Source organism: Atractosteus spatula, assembly GCF_055471065.1.
Source record: "Atractosteus spatula isolate fAtrSpa1 chromosome 24 unlocalized genomic scaffold, fAtrSpa1.hap1 SUPER_24_unloc_1, whole genome shotgun sequence".
NCBI classification, from domain to species: domain Eukaryota; kingdom Metazoa; phylum Chordata; class Actinopteri; order Semionotiformes; family Lepisosteidae; genus Atractosteus; species Atractosteus spatula.
This window is the reverse complement of record NW_028296641.1, coordinates 297067-318752: the sequence shown is the minus strand read 5'-3', so window position 1 is coordinate 318752 and position 21686 is coordinate 297067. Positions and strand designations below refer to the sequence as shown.

The 21686-nt window shown below is 56.7% G+C and overlaps 1 protein-coding gene across 2 annotated transcripts in view; it reads right to left on the bottom strand.

Moving 5' to 3' along the window:
• The window catches only part of ahnak (AHNAK nucleoprotein), a 42082-nt gene extending 22181 nt beyond the window's left edge, over window positions 1-19901 (bottom strand). Inside the window, exons 1-4 of one of the 2 annotated variants that reach the window (XM_088908947.1) lie at window positions 19551-19901; window positions 1158-1246; window positions 693-849; window positions 388-593 (exon numbers count right to left, since the gene is read on the bottom strand). In XM_088908947.1, the coding sequence (XP_088765073.1) occupies window positions 388-593; window positions 693-849 (363 nt within the window). In that variant the 5' untranslated portion in view covers window positions 1158-1246; window positions 19551-19901. Of the gene's footprint in view, window positions 1-387; window positions 594-692; window positions 850-1157; window positions 1247-1663; window positions 1683-19550 lie in introns of those variants that run through there. The other variant, XM_088908948.1, reaches the window with a different exon arrangement.
• Window positions 19902-21686: the final 1785 nt, after the last annotated feature.

Here is a 21686-nt window from a genome sequence, read left to right as displayed (position 1 = left end):
GGTGACAAGCCCGGGTCTCTGCCACAGTGGGGGTGCAGGATCGACTGAGAGGCCCCCTCTCGTCTCTCTAGCCTCTCCGACGGTCCCGTCCAGCACCCACCCCTCGCCGGCCCTAGACGCGCTCGCCACCTCGGGGGGGGGCGAAGATCGGGAGGGGCTAACGGGCGGCGCCGACGGGAACCGGGTTTCTGGGGACCCCAGGGGAACGTCTTGGCCCCAGCTGCTGGGGAGCTGCTGGCACGCTCGGGGAGGAGGCCGGGACACAGAGGCCGGGAACAGGGAAGGGAGGGGCCGAGGCGCCGGTACGGAGGTCTAACTTCCTGCCTGGGGGTGGCCGCGGCTGCTCATCGAAGGCGGTGGCGGCGGGACGCCGGAGGGGTAACTCACCAGGACGATGTCAGGACTGGACCCCCCCCAGTGGCCTCCGCCCTCCCAGGAGAGGGTGCCCCCGGGGGAGCGGCAGGGGGACTTGTCTCCGCCGCGGTTCTGCAGCTTCAGCCCCACCTTGTGGCGGTTGAGGGTCTTGAGCAGCTCGGCCGTCTCCTCCGAGCTCATGTTGTCGAAGTAGATGGTGGCGCCCACGATTTGGTCACCTGCAGGGGGAACGGGGGCGCAGGTTAACACAAGTGACACAGGAGACCCCGACCTCTGTCATGCTTTTCTTTTTGGGGGGGGGGGGCAGAGAGGCCTACCTTGGTGCACCTTGCCCGTGCGGGCAGCCGGGGACTCCGTCTTGACCTCCTTGACGAAGATCTCGCCCTGGGTGGTCTGCTCGATGGTCAGGCCGTGCTTGTCGGGGCCCATCCACTGCGGGAACAGCACCTCCCTCGGCTCCTCGCTGTCTGACATCTGCAGCACACGGAGTGGACACGGTGACACGGAGTGGACACAGGGACACACGGAGTGGATAGTTACACACACAGTGGACACGGTGATAACACGGTGACACGGAGTGGACACAGGGACACACGGAGTGGACACGGTGACACGGAGTGGACACAGGGACATGGAGTGGACACGGTGACACACGGAGTGGACACAGGGACACACGGAGTGGATAGTTACACACACAGTGGACACGGTGATACAGAGTGGACAGTGGCACACAGAGTGGACACAGTGATACAGTGAATAAACACAATATCTCTATCACATACTTTTAATCTCCTTTTTCTTCTCTGGGCTCTTGCAAAAACTGCAGCTCAATGTCTCTGGTGCGGTCTCAGCCTCGGATCAGTTCCCAGCACTGTGGACACAGACAGACACAGCTGTCAGCAGAGTACCGGGCGGAGCAGCAATGCTGGGTGCACTACACTTCACTTCACTTCAGTTTACTGTCACGTGCACAAGTGCAATGAAATGCTTATTTGCATGTATGCCCCAATACAAAGACATTAAAGGCATCACTAAAAACATAAACAGAACAACAACAACAACAACAACAACAAGTTAAATAACAGACACCTTCATAAAAAAAAGTCAGTGTGAGCCGATGGTGGGGGTAGAGCTGTCATCAGACAGCCTGTGGGAAGAACTGTCTCTGAGTCTGGAAGCACAACACACCAGCAACGCTGTAGGCTCACCACAGCACAGCACAACACACCAGCAACACTGTAGGCTCACCACAGCACAGCACAACACACCAGCGATGCTGAAGGCTCACCACAGCACAGCACAACAGTGTGGAGCTGCTTTGTGTCACCCAGGTGGGGCAGCAGGTGCAGAATGGCCTCTGTGTCTTGCTCAGGCGGGCCTACACGTCTCCGAGGGGAGAAATCTGTCCCCTCCTCTACGAAGAGCACCTTGAGATCCTTTGTGACAAGAAGCACCGCGCAGAAGTCATTATTATCACTACACCACGAGCAGGCTTCTCCTTCAGATGTGACTCTACCGCCGCCATCGGGGAGACGCGGTTCTGCTTTCAACCACCAGGTGGCGCCACCACTGCGGCAGCACAGGCGTTAGCCCCCCCCCCCCCCCGCCCCTGCAGCCCTGAGGGACAGCAGGATCGCATTACCACTCTCCTTCCTGCTGCTCTTCTCTTTTCTTCTCTCTGTTTGTTGTTGTGTAAAACTAGCAACAGCGAGCGGCCGCGCCTGGCCCTGGGGCCCCAGCAGCAGGAGCGGCCCCGCCCTGCGCCCCGCGCCCCTCCCCGGGCTGTCAGCGCGGAGGGGGGGGAGCACCGGGCCGCGGCCCCCCACCCCCTGCCTGACCGGTTGTCCAGCGGCCAGCGGGCGGCGGGCGGGTCTCCCGGAGGAGACCTCCGCAGCTCCCGGCGCATTCCTGACCCACTCTCCTCCTCCTCCTCGGCAGCAGCGGTGGAGGAAGGGCAAACAGCACAGTGCTAACCTTGCGGGGTTTCTCTTGCTATGGCGCCGATTCCGGGAGACAGGCAGAAAGAGAGAGAGAGAGAGAGAGAGAGGCAAGGACAGTGAGACAGGCAGAGAGAGAGAGACAGGCAGAGAGAGAGAGAGACAGGCAAGGACAGTGAGACAGGCAGAGAGAGAGAGAGAGAGAGACAGGCAAGGACAGTGAGACAGGCAGAGAGAGAGAGAGGCAAGGACAGTGAGACAGGCAGAGAGAGAGAGAGAGAGAGAGAGAGAGAGAGAGAGACAGGCAAGGACAGTGAGACAGGCAGAGAGAGAGAGAGAGAGAGAGACAGGCAAGGACAGTGAGACAGGCAGAGAGAGACAGGCAGAGAGAGAGAGACAGGCAAGGACAGTGAGACAGGCAGAGAGAGAGAGAGACAGGCAGAGAGAGAGAGAGAGAGAGAGGCAAGGACAGTGAGACAGGCAGATAGAGAGAGAGAGAGACAGGCTGGATCGGTAGGTGTTTGACCCTCCCTGTGCTCTCCCTGGCCATCAACCCATGTTCCTCTGCTCAGAAGCCGGCTCCTCCGGGCGAGCTCTTGGCACAGAGTCGCCCAGCCGGGGGCGGGGAAGGGCCGAGAGAGAGAGACCGGCTGGGTGACCCTGAGACTGGACTCAAGGGCGGACAGTGAGAGGGGGATTCAGGGGGGGTATGGGACAGACAGTGAGGTAGGGGCTCAGAGAGACGCCGAGGGCTTTCTGCCACATGACAGTACCTGTACATCCGTGTGCACACCTGTGCATACTGCCTGCCTGTCCAACAGATGCATTATTGCTTCCCAATATCCCCGCTCTGCATGACCCCCCAGACTGCCACACAGGCGCCCACTGTGTCCACATGCGAGTGTGAGTGTGCGTGCGCGTGTGTTTGAGTGTGTGCAAGTGTGCATTGACGTGTGTTTGAGTGTGTGCGAGTGTGCGTGCGCGTGTTTCAGTGTGTGAGTGTGCGTGCACGTGTGTTTAAGTGTGCGCAAGTGTGCATTCACGTGTGTTTGAGTGTGTGCGAGTGTGCGTGCGTGTGTTTCAGTGTGAGTGTGCGTGCGCGTGTGTTTGAGTGTGTGAGTGTGCGTGCGCGTGTGTTTCAGTGTGCGTGCACAAGCGCGTGTGTTTGAGTGTCCGTGCGCATGATCTCGACAGTCAAGAGGCTAGCTGCTTGCCGCGCCCCGCTGCCCGATTGGCTGCCTCCCAGCCACGCCCGCTGGCTCCAGACCGCCCTGCCACACCCCACCGGACAGACGCCAACTCATCCCCTCTCCCAGCCCGGGCAGCGCAGGGCCTGACTCAGAGGCTCAGGTGGGAAGCTGCTGCTTTATCCCACCGCCCAGCGAGAACCCCGGGGGAACGGCGCAGTGGCGCAGTGGCGCGGTTTTACTGCCGCGCTGTTCCTGCCCCGCGTGCGTCCGTGCCCGCCCGATAACGCCGCCGGAACAGGATGCAACTCGGCTCCCCCCCCCCGAGCGCGCCACAGCTCATGCCAACGTGTGAGTGTACACGGGTATTTTTGGATGGGTCGCCGTGACAACCCATGCGTTCTGGACTGCTCGTAACCACAACAGGAAAGGCGGAAGTGATGCCGCTCAGCTCGTTGGCTTCGGAGAGTCCCGTCTGCTGGAGCCACACCCAGAGGGGAGACTAATCCAGCTCAGCCTGGGGCGGACATGTCGGCCCTTCACTCTCATGTAGATCAGTCAAACAGACTCCCAGTGCGCAGCAGTCTGATCCGCTCCAGGTGTGACAGTGCTGTCAGACTCCCAGTGCGCAGCAGTCTGATCCGCTCCAGGTGTGACAGTGCTGTCAGTCAGACTCCCAGTGCGCAGCAGTCTGATCCACTCCAGGTGTGACAGTGCTGTCAGTCAGACTCCCAGTGTGCAGCAGTCTGATCCGCTCCAGGTGTGACAGTGCTGTCAGTCAGACTCCCAGTGCGCAGCAGTCTGATCCGCTCCAGATGTGACAGTGCTGTCAGTCAGACTCCCAGTGCGCAGCAGTCTGATCCGCTCCAGGTGTGACAGTGCTGTCAGTCAGACTCCCAGTGCGCAGCAGTCTGATCCGCTCCAGGTGTGACAGTGCTGTCAGTCAGACTCCCAGTGCGCAGCAGTCTGATCCACTCCAGGTTTTACGTCATATTCAGACTAGCTCCCCATTGCACAGCAGTCAGATCCACTCCGGGATTTCACAACTGCAGGAGGCTCTTGTACAGAAGCAACACCAGGCAGGCGCAGGAGGTTTCAGTCTGATGTGACCGGAAGCCAGCCTCTCTGTGACGAGACAACGCCTCGGGGCCAGCCTGAACCTCGGCACAGCCGCCTCCTGTAAGAGCAGTGAATTCTCATTCCCGCGACCCCCCCTGCCTGAGGAGAGAGGGGTGTCTGTACAGCGCGTTTACTGGCTGGTTAAAGTCAAGTTAATAGAGTGAATTACAGAGATAGTGCACAGGTGGGCCAGAACACTGTAAAGATGCCCATTAAATCCGCCTCTCTGAACTGTTAATATTGCAGATGACTGATACACAGTCCCTGCAGTTACCAGATCTGATTACTAAGTGTTCCCAGACCAGGAGGAACCTAAGACCCTCATCCTCAGATCTGTAGAGTAACTGTAGAGACACTCAGTCCAGCTCCTCTGTATCTTCACATTAACACTCCCTCCTCATCCTCAGATCTGTAGAGTTACTGTAGAGACACTCAGTCCAGCTCCTCTGTATCTTCACATCAACACACCATCCTCATCCTCAGATCTGTAGAGTAACTGTAGAGACACTCAGTCCAGCTCCTCTGTATCTTCACATTAACACTCCCTCCTCATCCTCAGATCTGTAGAGTTACTGTAGAGACACTCAGTCCAGCTCCTCTGTATCTTCACATCAACACATCATCCTCATCCTCAGATCTGTAGAGTAACTGTAGAGACACTCAGTCCAGCTCCTCTGTATCTTCACATCAACACTCCCTCCTCATCCTCAGACCTGAAGAGTTACTGTAGAGACACTCCGTCCAGTCAGTGATTGTAAGAAGGATTATAAGATTAGACATCGTCTCGAATTCGTATAGGAGAGGAGGAGAGAATATGTCTGGTAACATGTAAGCAGAGATGAGAGAAGGAGACACACAGGAGGAAGGGAAGGGCTCCCTCTCTCTCCATCGCTCTCAGTGATTCCTGTGGTCCGTGGCTCAGCTCGTTAGAGCCTGTTCGTTAATTAGCCCGTCTGCATTTCACAGCAGGGGCAGGAGTTGAATGGATGAATTAATAAGGCTGACTAAGATTTTGTCTTTTTTTGGTTTTAGTGAGCCTGTTGAGTGTCTGTTTGCTGTCATGTGTCTTTAATGTAAACCCAAGTGAGATCAGGGTAAAAGCACAGTACAGCGCAGTAGAGCCCAGTGAGATCAGGGTAAAAGCACAGTACAGCGCAGTAGAGCCCAGTGAGATCAGGGTAAAAGCACAGTACAGCGCAGTAGAGCCCAGTGAGATCAGGGTAAAAGCACAGCACAGTACACAGTACAGTGAATCACAAAGGAGGGGCAGGATGAGGAAAGCTGAGCTGTGTGAACTCTGCACAATGCTTTCTTAATTTACTGAGCTTTCCCAGTCTGCTGTGTGTGTGTTGTAATCTCTGAGCAATCAAACATCTGAGGCATGAGCTGTTTGTGAGCAGGGCAGGTGACACTGTCAGTAAAACACATTCCAGCTTCTGCCTATTGCCCAGAGCACATCTGATATCACCCTCTTCAAGCAGGCTTGCACAACCTGCAGACGCTGGTCTCCCTTCTGTGTGCATTTAAAACTGAGGGACTCTCTGTGAGCTCCTTTCTCTGCCTGTGCCTCCTGTCCTGTTGTGTGTGTTTATTACTGAGGGACTCTCTGTGAGCTCCTTTCTCTGCCTGTGCCTCCTGTCCTGTTGTGTGTGTTTATTACTGAGGGACTCTCTGTGACCTCCTCTCTCTCCCTGTGCCTCCTGTCCTGTTGTGTGTGTTTATTACTGAGGGACTCTCTGTGACCTCCTCTCTCTCCCTGTGCCTCCTGTCCTGTTGTGTGTGTTTATTACTGAGGGACTCTCTGTGACCTCCTCTCTCTCCCTGTGCCTCCTGTCCTGTTGTGTGTGTTTATTACTGAGGGACTCTCTGTGACCTCCTCTCTCTCCCTGTGCCTCCTGTCCTGTTGTGTGTGTTTATTACTGAGGGACTCTCTGTGACCTCCTCTCTCTCCCTGTGCCTCCAGTCCTGTTGTGTGTTCATATCTATATTGTACACACTGAAGACCGAGATAACAAAGGCATTTCCTATATGGTTTTCCATATTAGCATCTGCAGCTCTAGAAAAACCCACTTGGATGAAAACACACCGACCTGTCAGTCGCAATTAAGTGTCCAGACACCGCAAATTAAGAGTCATCAGCATCAGGGCTCTGCTGGTCCTGCAGCAGCAGCACCCACACAGGATGGCTATTGAGCCGAGTTTCGCTCACAGAGAACATGAAAGTGAAAGAAAGATCAGTGGCTATTATATTACATTGATCACGATATTATCTCTATTAAAAGGGGCAACTCTTCAGCACAGGATTGGAAAATGATTTCATGAGAATCACACACAAATACCGCAGTAATCGTGAGGGGTGTTGCACAGAGCAAACTCTTGGAGGTCTGTGCTAATTAGACTTGATCATGGTAGTTACAGGACGGGACGCGGTGTTCCTCCACTGCAGTGCTGGACTATTGGCTGTGATTACCCATTAGTGCTTCATTAGTAATGAAACAGGAATTTGGCTGTGGGTTAGTAGAGTGTCCTACACCCTGAGCAAGATGGAGGCACCTTCTTCGACACGCCTACTGGGCCTGGGTTAAGCGATCAGAACACGGGGCCACAGCACTGGGCCACAGGACTGCAGGAGCCACAGTGCTGGGCCACAAGACTGCAGGGGCCACAGGACCGCAGGGGCCACAGCGCTGGGCCACAGGACCGCAGGGGCCACAGCGCTGGGCCACAGGACCGCAGGGGCCGGAGAGCTTGGCTGTCAATCTCCACACTCTCTCATATTCTCTCTCTCCAGTTCCCTCTGCAGTCCAGGGGAGAGAGAGCTGCTCTCTGCCTCAGTAACCGTTTCCTCCCCCTCCTCACGCTGGGAGCTCTGGGTGGGGCGGGGCGCTCCCAGGGCAGCCCTAGTTCTCACGGACGTGACAGATTCCTGGCAGCGAGCGCAGGAGTCAGTGTCGGGGGGGGGGGGGAGACCCCGCCCTGAGCTCTGTTTCCTGAGGAATGCAGCAGAGCTCAGGAACGCACAAGACGGAGGGAAGGAAAACAAGGAGGAATGAAAATAAAAGACGTCATGGTCCCAGAACTGGGATACAGGGCGAGAAAGACACTCCTGCACCAGGGCAGGCTGTGAAACTGGGATCTGTGTGGTTACCAGTACTGCTGGTCTCTGTCAGATCTGTAGAGTAACTGTAGAGACACTCAGTCCAGCTCCTCTGTATCTTCACATCAACACTCCCTCCTCATCCTCAGATCTGTAGAGTAACTGTAGAGACACTCAGCCCAGCTCCTCTGTATCTTCACATCAACACTCCCTCCTCATCCTCAGATCTGTAGAGTAACTGTAGAGACACTCAGGCCAGCTCCTCTGTATCTTCACATCAACACATCATCCTCATCCTCAGATCTGTAGAGTAACTGTAGAGACACTCAGTCCAGCTCCTCTGTATCTTCACATCAACACACCATCCTCATCCTCAGACCTGTAGAGTAACTGTAGAGACACTCAGCCCAGCTCCTCTGTATCTTCACATTAACACACCATCCTCATCCTCAGATCTGTAGAGTAACTGTAGAGACACTCAGCCCAGCTCCTCTGTATCTTCACATCAACACACCATCCTCATCCTCAGACCTGTAGAGTAACTGTAGAGACACTCAGTCCAGCTCCTCTGTATCTTCACATCAACACACCATCCTCATCCTCAGATCTGTAGAGTAACTGTAGAGACACTCAGCCCAGCTCCTCTGTATCTTCACATCAACACACCATCCTCATCCTCAGATCTGTAGAGTAACTGTAGAGACACTCAGTCCAGCTCCTCTGTATCTTCACATCAACACACCATCCTCATCCTCAGATCTGTAGAGTAACTGTAGAGACACTCGGTCCAGCTCCTCTGTATCTTCCTCAGATCCTCATCCTCAGATCTGTAGAGTTACTGTAGAGACACTCAGTCCAGCTCCTCTGTATCTTCACATCAACACACCCTCCTCATCCTCAGATCAGTAGAGTAACTGTAGAGACACTCAGTCCAGCTCCTCTGTATCTTCACATTAACACACCATCCTCATCCTCAGATCTGTAGAGTAACTGTAGAGACACTCAGTCCAGCTCCTCTGTGTCTGTGTCAGCCAGATTAATAATGATCTTCATCACTGAAAAACACTACTATGTGGAGATGAAAACAGATGACCAGCTGCTCTTGGTCTTCACAATCCTCCCCCTGTTGTTAAAACAATTGAATTTTCATCTGACTGACGCTTTCACCCCAAGAGTGTTACAGGGGTGACGGTTTCCTCCGTCTCGACCGTGGGGTTTGCACTCCGGTTTCACTGCGAGCTCACCGCGCAGGGCCATACTGCCATGCCGCCACCGCCCCAGGTCACGCGCCCAGCCGTGTGACAGCCCCCCCAGACACCGAAAACAGGTCGGCCCATAATGGAGAGCCTTGTGCTCATGGGACGCCCGATCACAAGACGGCCGGTCACACGCGCGCGCACACACACACACCTCAGCCATGGGTCAGGCAGTTTCACGATGCCTTTGGGTTCAGATGAGAACGATTCAGACGGTGGGGACTGGCCTCCCCAGAGAAGAACCGGGACAGAACCAGCAGATTTCTGATGCTGCAACAACTGCAATGGCAGCTGTGGTCATACTGACCGTACTGACAGTAGTACAAGCATACAAGCATAAGCAGCAGTAGTATCAACACTAGCAGCAGCAGTATTAATACCAGCAGGGTCAGTAACAATACTAGCAGCAGTAGTGTCAATACTGGCAGCAGCAGTATTAATACCAGAAGGGGCAGTAACAATACTTGCAGTGCGAGTAACAACACTAGCAGCAGTATTAATACCAGGAGGGCCAGTAACAATACTAGCAGCAGTAGTGTCAATACTGGCAGCAGCAGTATTAATACCAGGAGGGCCAGTAACAATACTAGCAGCAGTAGTGTCAATACTGGCAGCAGTATTAATACCAGAAGGGGCAGTAACAATACTAGCAGTGCGAGTAACAACACTAGCAGCAGTATTAATACCAGCAGGGCCAGTAATAATACTAGCAGCAGTAGTGTCAACACTGGCAGCAGCAGTATGGATTCGAGCAGCCCCGGTCCTGCAGGGCCCCTGTCCGTCACCAGCCTGGCAGGAGAGGGAGGGACGCTCTGGAGTCCAGCCAGCCACAGGGCTCGGGTCCACACCTGGGACACGCTGCACATGCGCACACTCACTCACACTCATGCACACACACAAGCACAACAACACACACTCACACTCACGCACATTCACGCACACTCACACGCGTGCACACACACTCACACGCGTGCACACACACTCACGCACAAGCACGCATGCATGCATACTCACAAGCACATACGCGCACGCATTCACGCACACGCACAACCACACACACTCACACTAGCACGCACGCACTCACGCACTCACGCACTCACGCACTCACGCGCGCCCATGCACAACCACAACCACACACACTCACACTCACACTCACAAGCACACACGTGCGCAGGCACACTCACGCACACTCACGCGCGTGCCGGGGCTGTCAGGCTGATTTGCATTGCTGTTTGCAAACCGGTGGCTCCAGGAGTCTGTGGGGCAACTTCATTTGCCTGATCAGTAGCACCGCCGCAGCTGTGCAGAACCGAGGGCAGATCTCTTCCCGAATGGCCATGCCCTCCCCCAGGTCCCCCAGGTCCAATCAGGGCCGGGCTCCCAGAACAACAGCCTGCTATCTCGCGCGCCCCAAAAGCACACAGGCCGTTATCAGGGTGCGCTGTTTGCTGTGGCTCAGGAGACAATAGAGCCTGGTGGCCAGATACAGAGAGACGGGGCGCCGCCTGGACTCAGGATTCAGACGCAAAACAGCTCCCTGGCAACACCTGAGTCCACACCTGCGGCCCTTCACAGCCACCCAGCGCCTCCAGGGAGAGTCTGCACCCAGGGGTGTCTGTACAGAGGGTCCAGTAAGAGTCTGCACCCAGGCGTGTCTATACAGAGCCTACCCCAGGGGTGTCTGTACACAGTGTCCAGTAAGAGTCTGTACCCCAGGGGTGTCAGTACAGGGAGTACTACACTGTATATGAAACACTGCTGGCTCTGTTCCCGGTCCCTGCCAGCTAGTTTCAGATCCTCCTGCTCCCTGCGGTTCTCAGTTCCTGTTTTTCCCGCAGACAGACACACGCCACACTGACCAAGCCCCGGATCCAGCCCAGACCCCCCCCCCCCAACTCTCTCCACCTCTCCTGTGCAGATGAGCTAGCCCCCCTCCCGGATCATGTTACTGGACCACCGCTGTTGAACAACGTGTTCGAAAGAGTCTTCAGAGCTCCTCTACGGACTCCTCCACACGAATCGGGAGAAATCACACTCGACCTGCAAGGAGGGAAGCATTCTGTTCTAGTTTGTTCTTGTGCGTCCGGACTGTGAGTAACTCTTGTATTGTATGTATTGTACCATTATTATATAATTCGTTACACTGTGGCTGTGTTGTGTGTGTTAAGCTGCTGTTGCACTGCAATTTCCCTCACGGGATCAATAAAGTATCTATCTATCTATTTCATCAGCACACCGCAGCATCGCAGTCAATTGGGTGGAAACAGACCACCGTGCAACGCCAACAGGCTTCCCCCCGGGGACACTTCCTGTCCCACCAATGGGGGCCTCCAATCCTGGTTCTGTCCTGGAGCGCCGGTCCAGTCATTTTGGGAAAAACTGGGAACACGTGTGACTAAAGTGCTTCACTCAGATTGCTCCAGTAACACTTCCAGCTTTTACCCTGATCTCACTGGGCTCAACTGCGCTGTACTGTGCTTTTACCCTGATCTCACTGGGCTTCACTGCGCTGTACTGTGCTTTTACCCTGATCTCACTGGGCTCTACTGCGCTGTACTGTGCTTTTACCCTGATCTTACTGAGCTCTACTGCGCTGTACTGTGCTTTTACCCTGATCTCACTGGGCTCTACTGCACTGTACTGTGCTTTTACCCTGTATTCACTGGGCGTTACTGCGCTGTATTGTGCTTTTACCCTGATCTCACTGAGCTCTACTGCGCTGTACTGTGCTTTTACCCTGATCTCACTGGGCTCTACTGCGCTGTACTGTGCTTTTACCCTGATCTCACTGGGCTCTGCTGCGCTGTACTGTGCTTTTACCCTGATCTCACTGAGCTCTACGGTGCTGTACTGTGCTTTTACCCTGATCTCACTGGGCTCTACCGTGCTGTACTGTGCTTTTACCCTGATCTCACTGAGCTCTACCGCGCTGTACTGTGCTTTTACTCTGATCTCACTGGGCTCTACTGCGCTGTACTGTGCTTTTACCCTGATCTCACTGAGCTCTACTGCGCTGTACTGTGCTTTAACCCTGATCTCACTGGGCTCTGCTGCGCTGTACTGTGCTTTTACCCTGATCTCACTGAGCTCTACTGCGCTGTACTGTGCTTTTACCCTGATCTCACTGAGCTCTACCGCGCTGTACTGTGCTTTTACCCTGATCTCACTGGGCTCTACAACCAGTGTTGAACGTTCAAGGACAGCAGTGTGAGCCCATTCACAAACCACTGAGCTCTTCCTCCTGCACAGGTCCAGACAGATGCCAGGAAGAATGGGGAGGTGTCTGCGCTGTTTGTAAAGAGCCATCCTCACCCATGACAGCATGGGTTCAAGTCAGAGCCTGCCCTGCCCCGAGCTCCTAAACTCTGTAAAGTAACGACTTGCTCTTAATTACCCCCCTGAGCTACGCTGCTGAGAGAGCCGGCACAGGCTAGACGAGAAGGTTTTAGGAGTAACGTCAGCGATCGAGCCACAGAGCACACTGAGGGGGGAGGAGGAGGAAGAGGAGGACAGGGAAAAGAAGCAACAGAGGAAGAGGAAGGAACAGAGGACGAGGAGGGGGAGGAAGATGAGGCAGAGGAGGAGAGGGAAGAGGAGCCATACAGCAAGAAGGAGAAGATGGAGGAGGGAGAGAAGGAGGCAGCCGAGGTGAATGCCGATGAGCACAGACGCAGGGCCTGACGCAGACACGCTCTGCTGCCACAAGGCCTCGCTGTGCCGAGAGCATGGACAGCGTGCTCTGCTGTCGTCTCCACCCCCTCCCCCTGCTGCAGGGCTCCATTTCCCAGTGTCATTTCAAACCCCCCCCCATCACAGCAGTGCTCAAAATAGACAGGGCCGCTACCAGGGCTGGGCGCGGAGAACGGAGAGGCAGGTGTGTACACAGCTCGCCCACAACACACACCTCACCTGTCTGCCCAGGAAACACCAGAACAACAGGACTAGGGTCCCAGACAAGAGAAGGTCACGCACTTGTTCCATACTCCTACTGCCCTTTGTGTAAAGAGGTGCTCCCTGTTCTGTTTCAGAGTGCTTGCACACAGGCCATACAATAATCACAGTCAGACCCAGCACATAGGCCATACAATAATCACAACTACCCCAGCACACAGGCCACACAATAATCACAACTACCCCAGCACACAGGCCACACAATCCCAGTCAGACCCAGCACACGGGTTACTTGCTCAGGGATGGCTTGTATGACAAGCTTGTGGACTACAACAACAACACTGCGAGCAGAGGAGTCAGTCAGACCAGTTACTGCACTGACAGACAGGGAGACAAACAGGGGAACGGACAGACGACAACAGTTCTGGGCTCCCAGAGCAGGCGGGGGGCGGGGAGAGAGTCCCTGCCGGGGGGCCCCAGGACCGGCTGGACAGGTCTCTGAGCAGAGCGCTGGCCACAGGCCGTGTGGCTGAGTGACCGGGGGCCTGGGCAGCACTGACCCCAGAGGGGAAACTCGAAGGCCGACAGAGCCAGGAGAGGAGCGATCCCAGGCGGACTCCACCCATCCCCGCTGTCTCTCTCTCTCTCTCGCAGGCTGGGGCGGCTCCGGCAATCTGACTGCAAGGTCTGTCTTTCACAACGTCTCATTCCTCCCTGCTGAGACACTTCTCCGCGTGGAACAAGAGCAGACAGGAGCAGGGAGACCGCAGGCGGCACGCTCTGAGACAGGGAGACAGACCACCGACTGGACACGGGCACTGGACACAGGCAGACCTGGCTGTCCAGAGAGGACAGGCTGTGCTCCCACTGCCAGTGGGGAGAAATAGAGACAGAGGTGCACTTCCCACTGCACTGCGACAGATACTCTGGGATTAGAGAAGCATTCTTCCCCAAATTTACACAGCTAATCCCAGAGTTCCCACACCTGCCAGAATCACAACGGGTCCCCATCCTACTGGGAGAGGGAGGAGGGAACTCCAATCCGAATGCTGTTGTCCTGAACATTTGTAAAGGTTTACTAATTCTTAATGCTTTTCTAACACTTAAAGCCCCTCTGAAGCTTCTGAACTTGAGCGAGAGGAGTACGAGTCGGTCTCCTTGAGCACAGGTGTGCAAGCCAGGAGACTGACCAAAGCTGAACACAGTGAGAGGAGGGGAGGGTTTCATCTCCTGCCCTATCGGAGGAAGAGCTGAAGGAACTCCAGCCCGCAGGCACAGCCAGGCTCCTCCCGAGACACCAGTGCTGGAGCAGAGCGCTGTCTATACACGGGCGTGAAAACGCAGATGACAATCTCAGAGGAGTTTGTGCGCTGGATTTTTCAAACTACGGGCTTGGCTGAGTGAGAGTTTAGCCCACAGAATCAACCCCACTGGACACCCTAGTGCAGTGTGACCCCCAGAACTGACCCCACTGGACACCCCAGTGCAGAGCCAGGTTTCAGATAAGTGGAAGGCGACAGTATTTCTCTCTGCTGCAATATCTGTTGCAGTTTGCAGAACCCTCTGGAATGTGTGGAATCTTACTTTCAGATTTGTATTTGTCTTGAAGTGAATCACGTCTTGTTACAGTACATTTCACACTGAGCACTAGTGTGACAAACTCAGCACAGGGGCTGGAAGACTCTCGCTCGCGGACCGTCATTTAGCGAATACTTCGCAAATCATTTCTGCAGCCTATGTATGCAAACGGAGGGAGACAGGGAGGGTGTCTGACAGACACATCACAGACGAGCTGGAACAGACGCTCCGTTCTCTCCTTTTCTTCTCAAGAGCACGGCTCGCTGATTGGACAGCGGAGGGCAGTGTGTGTGTGCGTGTTGGGGGGGGGGGGTGGCGTTAATGGGGTTGTAAATAGTCAGTTCTGCCAGGGATCCCTTATATAGCCCTGCTACAGAGAACAATTCCCTCTGACCTCTGACCTCTGACCGGCCCCTCCCTGTGTGCCCCCTGCCTACTGCAGAAACTCACACGCACGCAGACCGCTTCCCTCCCTCTCTCTCTCACACACAGATATAAACACCCTGGCCCCGTCACAGCTCTGCCATTCCTCACAAGTCTACTGCGTTCCAGGCATTCTGCTGCTGGCTGGCTGGCGGACCAGCACACGACGAGAGGGACAGAGCCGCAATCAGAGACTGGCTGGCGAACTACAGCACGATCAGCAGCTGCTGCAGTAAAGTCTCCTACAGCAGGAGCTGGGCCTCATCAGAAGGACGAGGAGAGTAAGGAGGGGGGGGAGAGAGGGGACGAGCGCTGCCAAGGACGGGTGTCTCTGCTGCTGCTGCTGCTGCTGCTGCAGGGTTTTGGACAGCAGGACCTGGGTCCGACGTCTCACCAGAGAGACAGAGGACAAGGGGGTCAGGTTTCTCACTCTGGGGGACGCAGGGAGTGAAAGGCAGAGCTGGGGCTCCAACTGGGAACGCAGAGTAAGAAAAGACTGGACCCGACCCACCGGACCGGCTGTCCTCCTGGTCTAACAGGATTGGACCCGACCCACCGGACCGGCTGTCCTCCTGGTCTTACATGACCGGACCCGACCCGCCAGCCCGGCTGTCCTCCTGGTCTAACAGGACCGGACCCGACCCGCCGGCCCGGCTGGGCTCCTGCTGCAGGGCGTTGCCCGTGAGCGTGACCACCCGGCCGCTGGCACAGACACGCCCTTGTTTCACGTTCCGGTTTTCCACGCGGAACCAGGCCTGATGACTCAGCCTGCGGGGGGGGGGGGCAGCGGGGTGTTTGGGCTTTGCCTGCGCTTCCTGACCCCCCCGAACACCCGGCCTGCTGTCGAGGAGCTCCCCTCTGTCCGCCAGCCCCCCGTCTCTCCGTTTGCCCGGGGGGAGGGCAGTCTCGGGGACCCCGCAGGAGGGAGGGGTGCAGAGCAGAGCAGAGCAGATCGGACTGGAGCCCCAGAACAGTGAACCGCAGCAGAAAACAACACCGACGAAAATAAATCAGTCAGCTACCCCAGCTACCAGCCCCAGCTACCCCAGATACCACAGCTACCAGCCCCAGCGCCTCAGCTAGCCCAGCTAGCCCAGCACGCGGGGGACCTGCCCAGCTTGCTGCACCCCCAGGCGTAGGAAACAGGAGAGGAAGTGTGCAGCCCCACGGCTTCCTGCTCACACTGCCGAGCGCCAGGCCTCGGTGCCCATGTGCACAAACACACACACAGACCCCCACACACACACACCCTCAGAGATTCACACACACACGCTGCTCAAGTGGATTGTGGGCCCAGGCACACACACATCACCACCAGACTGATGTCCTGGGGTGAGGGTGGGTGTCAGAATCTGGGGGGTTGTCAGGCGCCCCTCTGCACCAAAAGAAAAAAGCTTCTTTATGTAAAGAAGAGCCACCTGTCCTGACTGGAGGAGCTCATCCAGCTGTGCCCTGGCAGAAACCAGGGTATCGGCGTCAACAACAGGGCTGGGCAGCTCGATCCACACCCCCGCCACCCTCTGTGTAAAGGGCCACCTGTCCTGACTGGAGGAGCTCATCCAGCTGTGCCCTGGCAGAAACCAGGGTATCGGCGTCAACAACAGGGCTGGGCAGCTCGATCAACACCCCCGCCACCCTCTGTGTAAAGGGCCACCTGTCCTGACTGGAGGAGCTCATCCAGCTGTGCCCTGGCAGAAACCAGGGTATCGGCGTCAACAACAGGGCTGGGCAGCTCGATCAACACCCCCGCCACCCTCTGTGTAAAGGGCCACCTGTCCTGACTGGAGGAGCTCATCCAGCTGTGCCCTGACAGAAACCAGGGTATCGGCTTCAACAACAGGGCTGGGCAGCTCGATCAACACCCCCGCCACCCTCTGTGTAAAGGGCCACCTGTCCTGACTGGAGGAGCTCATCCAGCTGTGCCCTGACAGAAACCAGGGTATCGGCGTCAACAACAGGGCTGGGCAGCTCGATCAACACCCCCGCCACCCTCTGTGTAAAGGGTCACCTGTCCTGACTGGAGGAGCTCATCCAGCTGTGCCCTGGCAGAAACCAGGGTATCGGCTTCAACAACAGGGCTGGGCAGCTCGATCAACACCCCCGCCACCCTCTGTGTAAAGGGCCACCTGTCCTGACTGGAGGAGCTCATCCAGCTGTGCCCTGGCAGAAACCAGGGTATCGGCGTCAACAACAGGGCTGGGCAGCTCGATCCACACCCCCGCCACCCTCTGTGTAAAGGGCCACCTGTCCTGACTGGAGGAGCTCATCCAGCTGTGCCCTGGCAGAAACCAGGGTATCGGCGTCAACAACAGGGCTGGGCAGCTCGATCAACACCCCCGCCACCCTCTGTGTAAAGGGCCACCTGTCCTGACTGGAGGAGCTCATCCAGCTGTGTCCTGACAGAAACCAGGGTATCGGCGTCAACAACAGGGCTGGGCAGCTCGATCAACACCCCCGCCACCCTCTGTGTAAAGGGCCACCTGTCCTGACTGGAGGAGCTCATCCAGCTGTGTCCTGGCAGAAATCAGGGGATCGGCGTCAACAACTTGTTCCACACCCCCACAATCTGCTGCTGGGGGCCACGGCTGCCTTTTGACATCTGCGCAAGGGTACGAGTCAGGAGACCCCCCCCCCATTCAGGACATCACCCCGAGAAATTCAACCCGTGAGCTGGGCCCAGAACCCCCCAGGAAACCGGCAGCCAGCCTCTCAGAGACAAATCCCACAACGCACCGGGGGCCTGGTGAGGAAGAGGAGCAGGAGGAAGCTAGCAGGACGGTTTTCTGTCAGCCCGCGGGGGGGGAGTTGCGCCCGCAGACCGCCCGGAACACGAAACTCTTCCAGCTGGCAACAGCAGCCGGGTCCGCGGGGTCCCCACGCCGTCTCGCGGAAACGACACCCGGGACGCGACAGCGCCGTGAAACGGACGGGCCTCGCACCGGCTGCAGGTCCCGTCGCTCCCAGCCCGTTTTCGCGGTCGTTCCTCGCCTTTCCTCAGAACCTGGTTCCAATTAGTCAGTGTTTCCAAACCGCGACATTCCGTCCCTCCTCCTCCTCCTCCCCGCCCTGGCCGGATTCCCAGGCTGAGCGAGCGAGCGAGCTGGGCGGCTCCACCCAGGCGGAGACACCGCGCAGCTCCGAGAGGAGGAGAGAGGGGAGAGGGGGGGGAGAGGAGCAGGGGCGAGGCGCTTTCCCTGGCGGGTGTGCTCGGGCTCCCTTTCCTCGCAGGGAAACGAGAATTTGAATTAGAAAGCACCAGCAGCGGCGGCGGCGGCTGTGCCTGAGGCGCTGAGCGGGGCGGGGCGGGCAGCCCGTCCCGATTGGGACCCGGGCCGGACTCGAACCCGCGCGGGGTGGGGCCGAGGAATCGCGCCCCACAGGGACATCTCGGGGGTACACACACTCGCCCGTGAGTTTCCCCGCAGCAGCCGGAGGGTCGCCGCCCACGCCCACAACACGACTGCAGCCGGGAGGCGACTGCAGCCGAGAACAGAGCTCGCCAGTGTGGGAGAGCGCGGGCCCGTCTTTCCACGTTGCCACTCCGGAAGACTTGCGCGCTGGGAATACTCGGCCGTGTTCGCGGGGAAAACACGTTCCCGTTTCCCGAGTTCCCGAGCTCCGCTCCCCCGTGAGAGGGGCCTGGATACGGCTCTCGGCATCCAGGCTTTTAATATGTCTGTGTTCGAGAAGCCCAGGCTAGATCCCGCGGTCCCTGGCCTCTCCCACGCCAACTAGGAAAGGTTCCGAAATCCCAGTCACGCGTGCGAATAACGCATTTACACGCCACTCTCTCTGTGGAATGAAAGCCAGGAGATACACAGTGTGCACACACCCTGCCTAGTACCTAGAGAAGCGGTCCAGCGCCCAGACCCCCCAGATACACACTGCAGTGTCCAGACACCCCAAGTCCCCAGATATACAATCGAGCGTCCAGACCCCCCCAGATATACAGTACAGTGTCCAGACACCCCTGTATCCGGATGTGCAATCGAGTGTCCAGACCCCCCAGATGCACAGCACAGTGTGCAGTAACAATGGCACCCAGATACACAGTCATGTGAGCAGACACCCCAAGTCCCCAGATATACAATCGAGCGTCCAGACCCCCCAGATATACAGTCCAGCGTCCAGAACCCCAGTATCTAGATATACAGTCCAGTGTCCAGACACCCTAATCTTCAGATGTGCAGTTCCATGTCCAGGACCCCCAGTACCAGTACAACTCAGTGTCCAGGCACCCCAGTCCCTAGATAAACAGTCCAGTACCCAGACACCCCAGTGTCCAGATATACAGTCCAGTGTCCAGATGTACAGCCAGTGTCCAGTCACCCCAGATGTCCAGTCCAGTGTCCAGACGCCCTCGGGTAACCAGGCGTGGCTGGCCGGACAGGGCGCTGTTGGGCTTCACCAGTACAACAGTATCCATTTGCGCAACAAACTCGACACCCTCGCTAACACGCAAACACGCGCACGTCCCACAGCCCGGACCGTGCAGGGAGGGTCCCCCGCGCCCTGCACCTGGACACGTGGACGACCACTCCCCACGCCACGGCACCCCCGCGAGCTCCCGCGTCACCCCCACTTCACGAGAACTGCCACTCCCATCTGCAGCACGGCCAGCCGACGCATAATAATAATAATAATAATAATAATAATAATAATAATAAAAATAATAATAACGCCGTACCTGTCTCTCAGCACGCCAGTCCTCGCATCCTGCAATCCAGTCTCTCTCCTTCTCGGACGGAATAGTTTGTGGGTGTGGAAGGAGGGGGGAGGGGGGGGTGGACGACCCAAAAGTGTTTTTAAAAAAAGTTTCTGAAAAAAGTTAAATAATTAAAAAAAAAGTTTTCTCGCCTGCGCCGCGCTGGTTCTAACTCCCGAAGCCTGTCCCCCCAGTTTGTCGTTTCCCTCCGTCGGCGCCTGGCTGCGGCGGTCTCGCTGCCCCGTGTGTGATCAGAACTGGTCTCTCGCTCCTCCGGGCTGCGCGCAGGAGACTAGCCGAGCCCGTCGCCTGGGCTGGGCTCTTGTACTGCCCGGCGGAGAGGGGGGGGGGCACAGAGAGAGACAGGGAGAGAGGGAGGGGCCGGCGAGCGAGGAGGAGGAGGGGGGTGGAAGGGAGTGGCCGGTGGGGTTTTTTTTGGATGAGTACAGACAGCGCAGAGAGAGGCTCGGCCGAGCTCGCTCACAGCAGCGGCTTCGGCTGGCGTTGATACTGGGCCGAGGCTCCGGTACCGGTACCGGCGCTGGCTGGAGAACACCGCCACCTCCCGAGGCTCTTGTAAAAATACAAGTTCCCGTGAGCGCCTGAACTTTTCATGCCCGACAAAACAAAACAAAACAAAGTTGAGACGCGACAGGGGTTTTAAAAAAACCAGTCCCGTGCGACTGTTTTTAATTTGCATTTGAACTGGTCGGGTCTGCGCGCTGCTCCTCCTGGGTCCCCCCGGCCGTGGACACGTGTCACCAGCGACGGCGGAAGGAGAAAACGGGGCTCCGGGGGGCGTGCGGAGGCCTCGAGCGGCTCCAGCAGCCCCCGGGGCCGGCAGTCGGTTCGCAGGTCGCGCCGTCAGGCTTTCGGGGCGAGAGGGGGAGAGCACGGGAGACTGGGAGCGCACTGGATTGTGCTGGTAAAAGCTCCACCCAGTTGCCTTGTTGATACAGCATCCCCGCAGATAAAAAAAAACTTCTAACACAGCCCGAGACGCCGCGTGAACGCTAATAACAGGGTTAGAGACGTGACTGTCTCTCCGCATTCCGCGCGCTGTGAAAACACCCCCAGCAGCAAAATAATTACCTCACAGTTTAAATAGACGCCACAGAGCCCTTGTGTGTTTATCACCCAGGCTCAAATTAATTGCTTGTTATGCGTATTAAGTTTGGTGGAGAAAGTGGAGTGTCAACTGCTCTCACTGAGCACTGAGAGATCACAGCAGAGTCACACCGACTGGAGGAGAGACCCAGCTCTCACTGAGAGCTCACAGCAGAGTCACACTGACTGGAGGAGAGACCAGCTCTCACTGAGAGATCACAGCAGAGTCACACTGACTGGAGGAGAGACCAGCTCTCACTGAGCACTGAGAGATCACAGCAGAGTCACACTGACTGGAGGAGAGACCAGCTCTCACTGAGAGATCACAGCAGAGTCACACCGACTGGAGGAGAGACCCAGCTCTCACTGAGAGATCACAGCAGAGTCACACTGACTGGAGGAGAGACCAGCTCTCACTGAGCACTGAGAGCTCACAGCAGAGTCACACGGACTGGAGGAGAGACCCAGCTCTCACTGAGAGATCACAACAGAGTCACACCAACTGGAGGAGAGACCCCATCTCACTGAGAGATCACAACAGAGTCACACTGACTGGAGGAGAGACCCAGCTCTCACTGAGAGATCACAGCAGAGTCACACCGACTGGAGGAGAGACCAGCTCTCACTGAGCACTGAGAGATCACAGTAGAGTCACACTGACTGGAGGAGAGACCCAGCTCTCACTGAGAGATCACAACAGAGTCACACTGACTGGAGGAGAGACCCAGCTCTCACTGAGAGCTCACAGCAGAGTCACACTGACTGGAGGAGAGACCAGCTCTCACTGAGCACTGAGAGATCACAGCAGAGTCACACTGACTGGAGGAGAGACCAGCTCTCACTGAGCACTGAGAGATCACAGCAGAGTCACACTGACTGGAGGAGAGACCCAGCTCTCACTGAGAGATCACAGCAGAGTCACACCGACTGGAGGAGAGACCAGCTCTCACTGAGCACTGAGAGATCACAGCAGAGTCACACCGACTGGAGGAGAGATCCAGCTCTCACCGA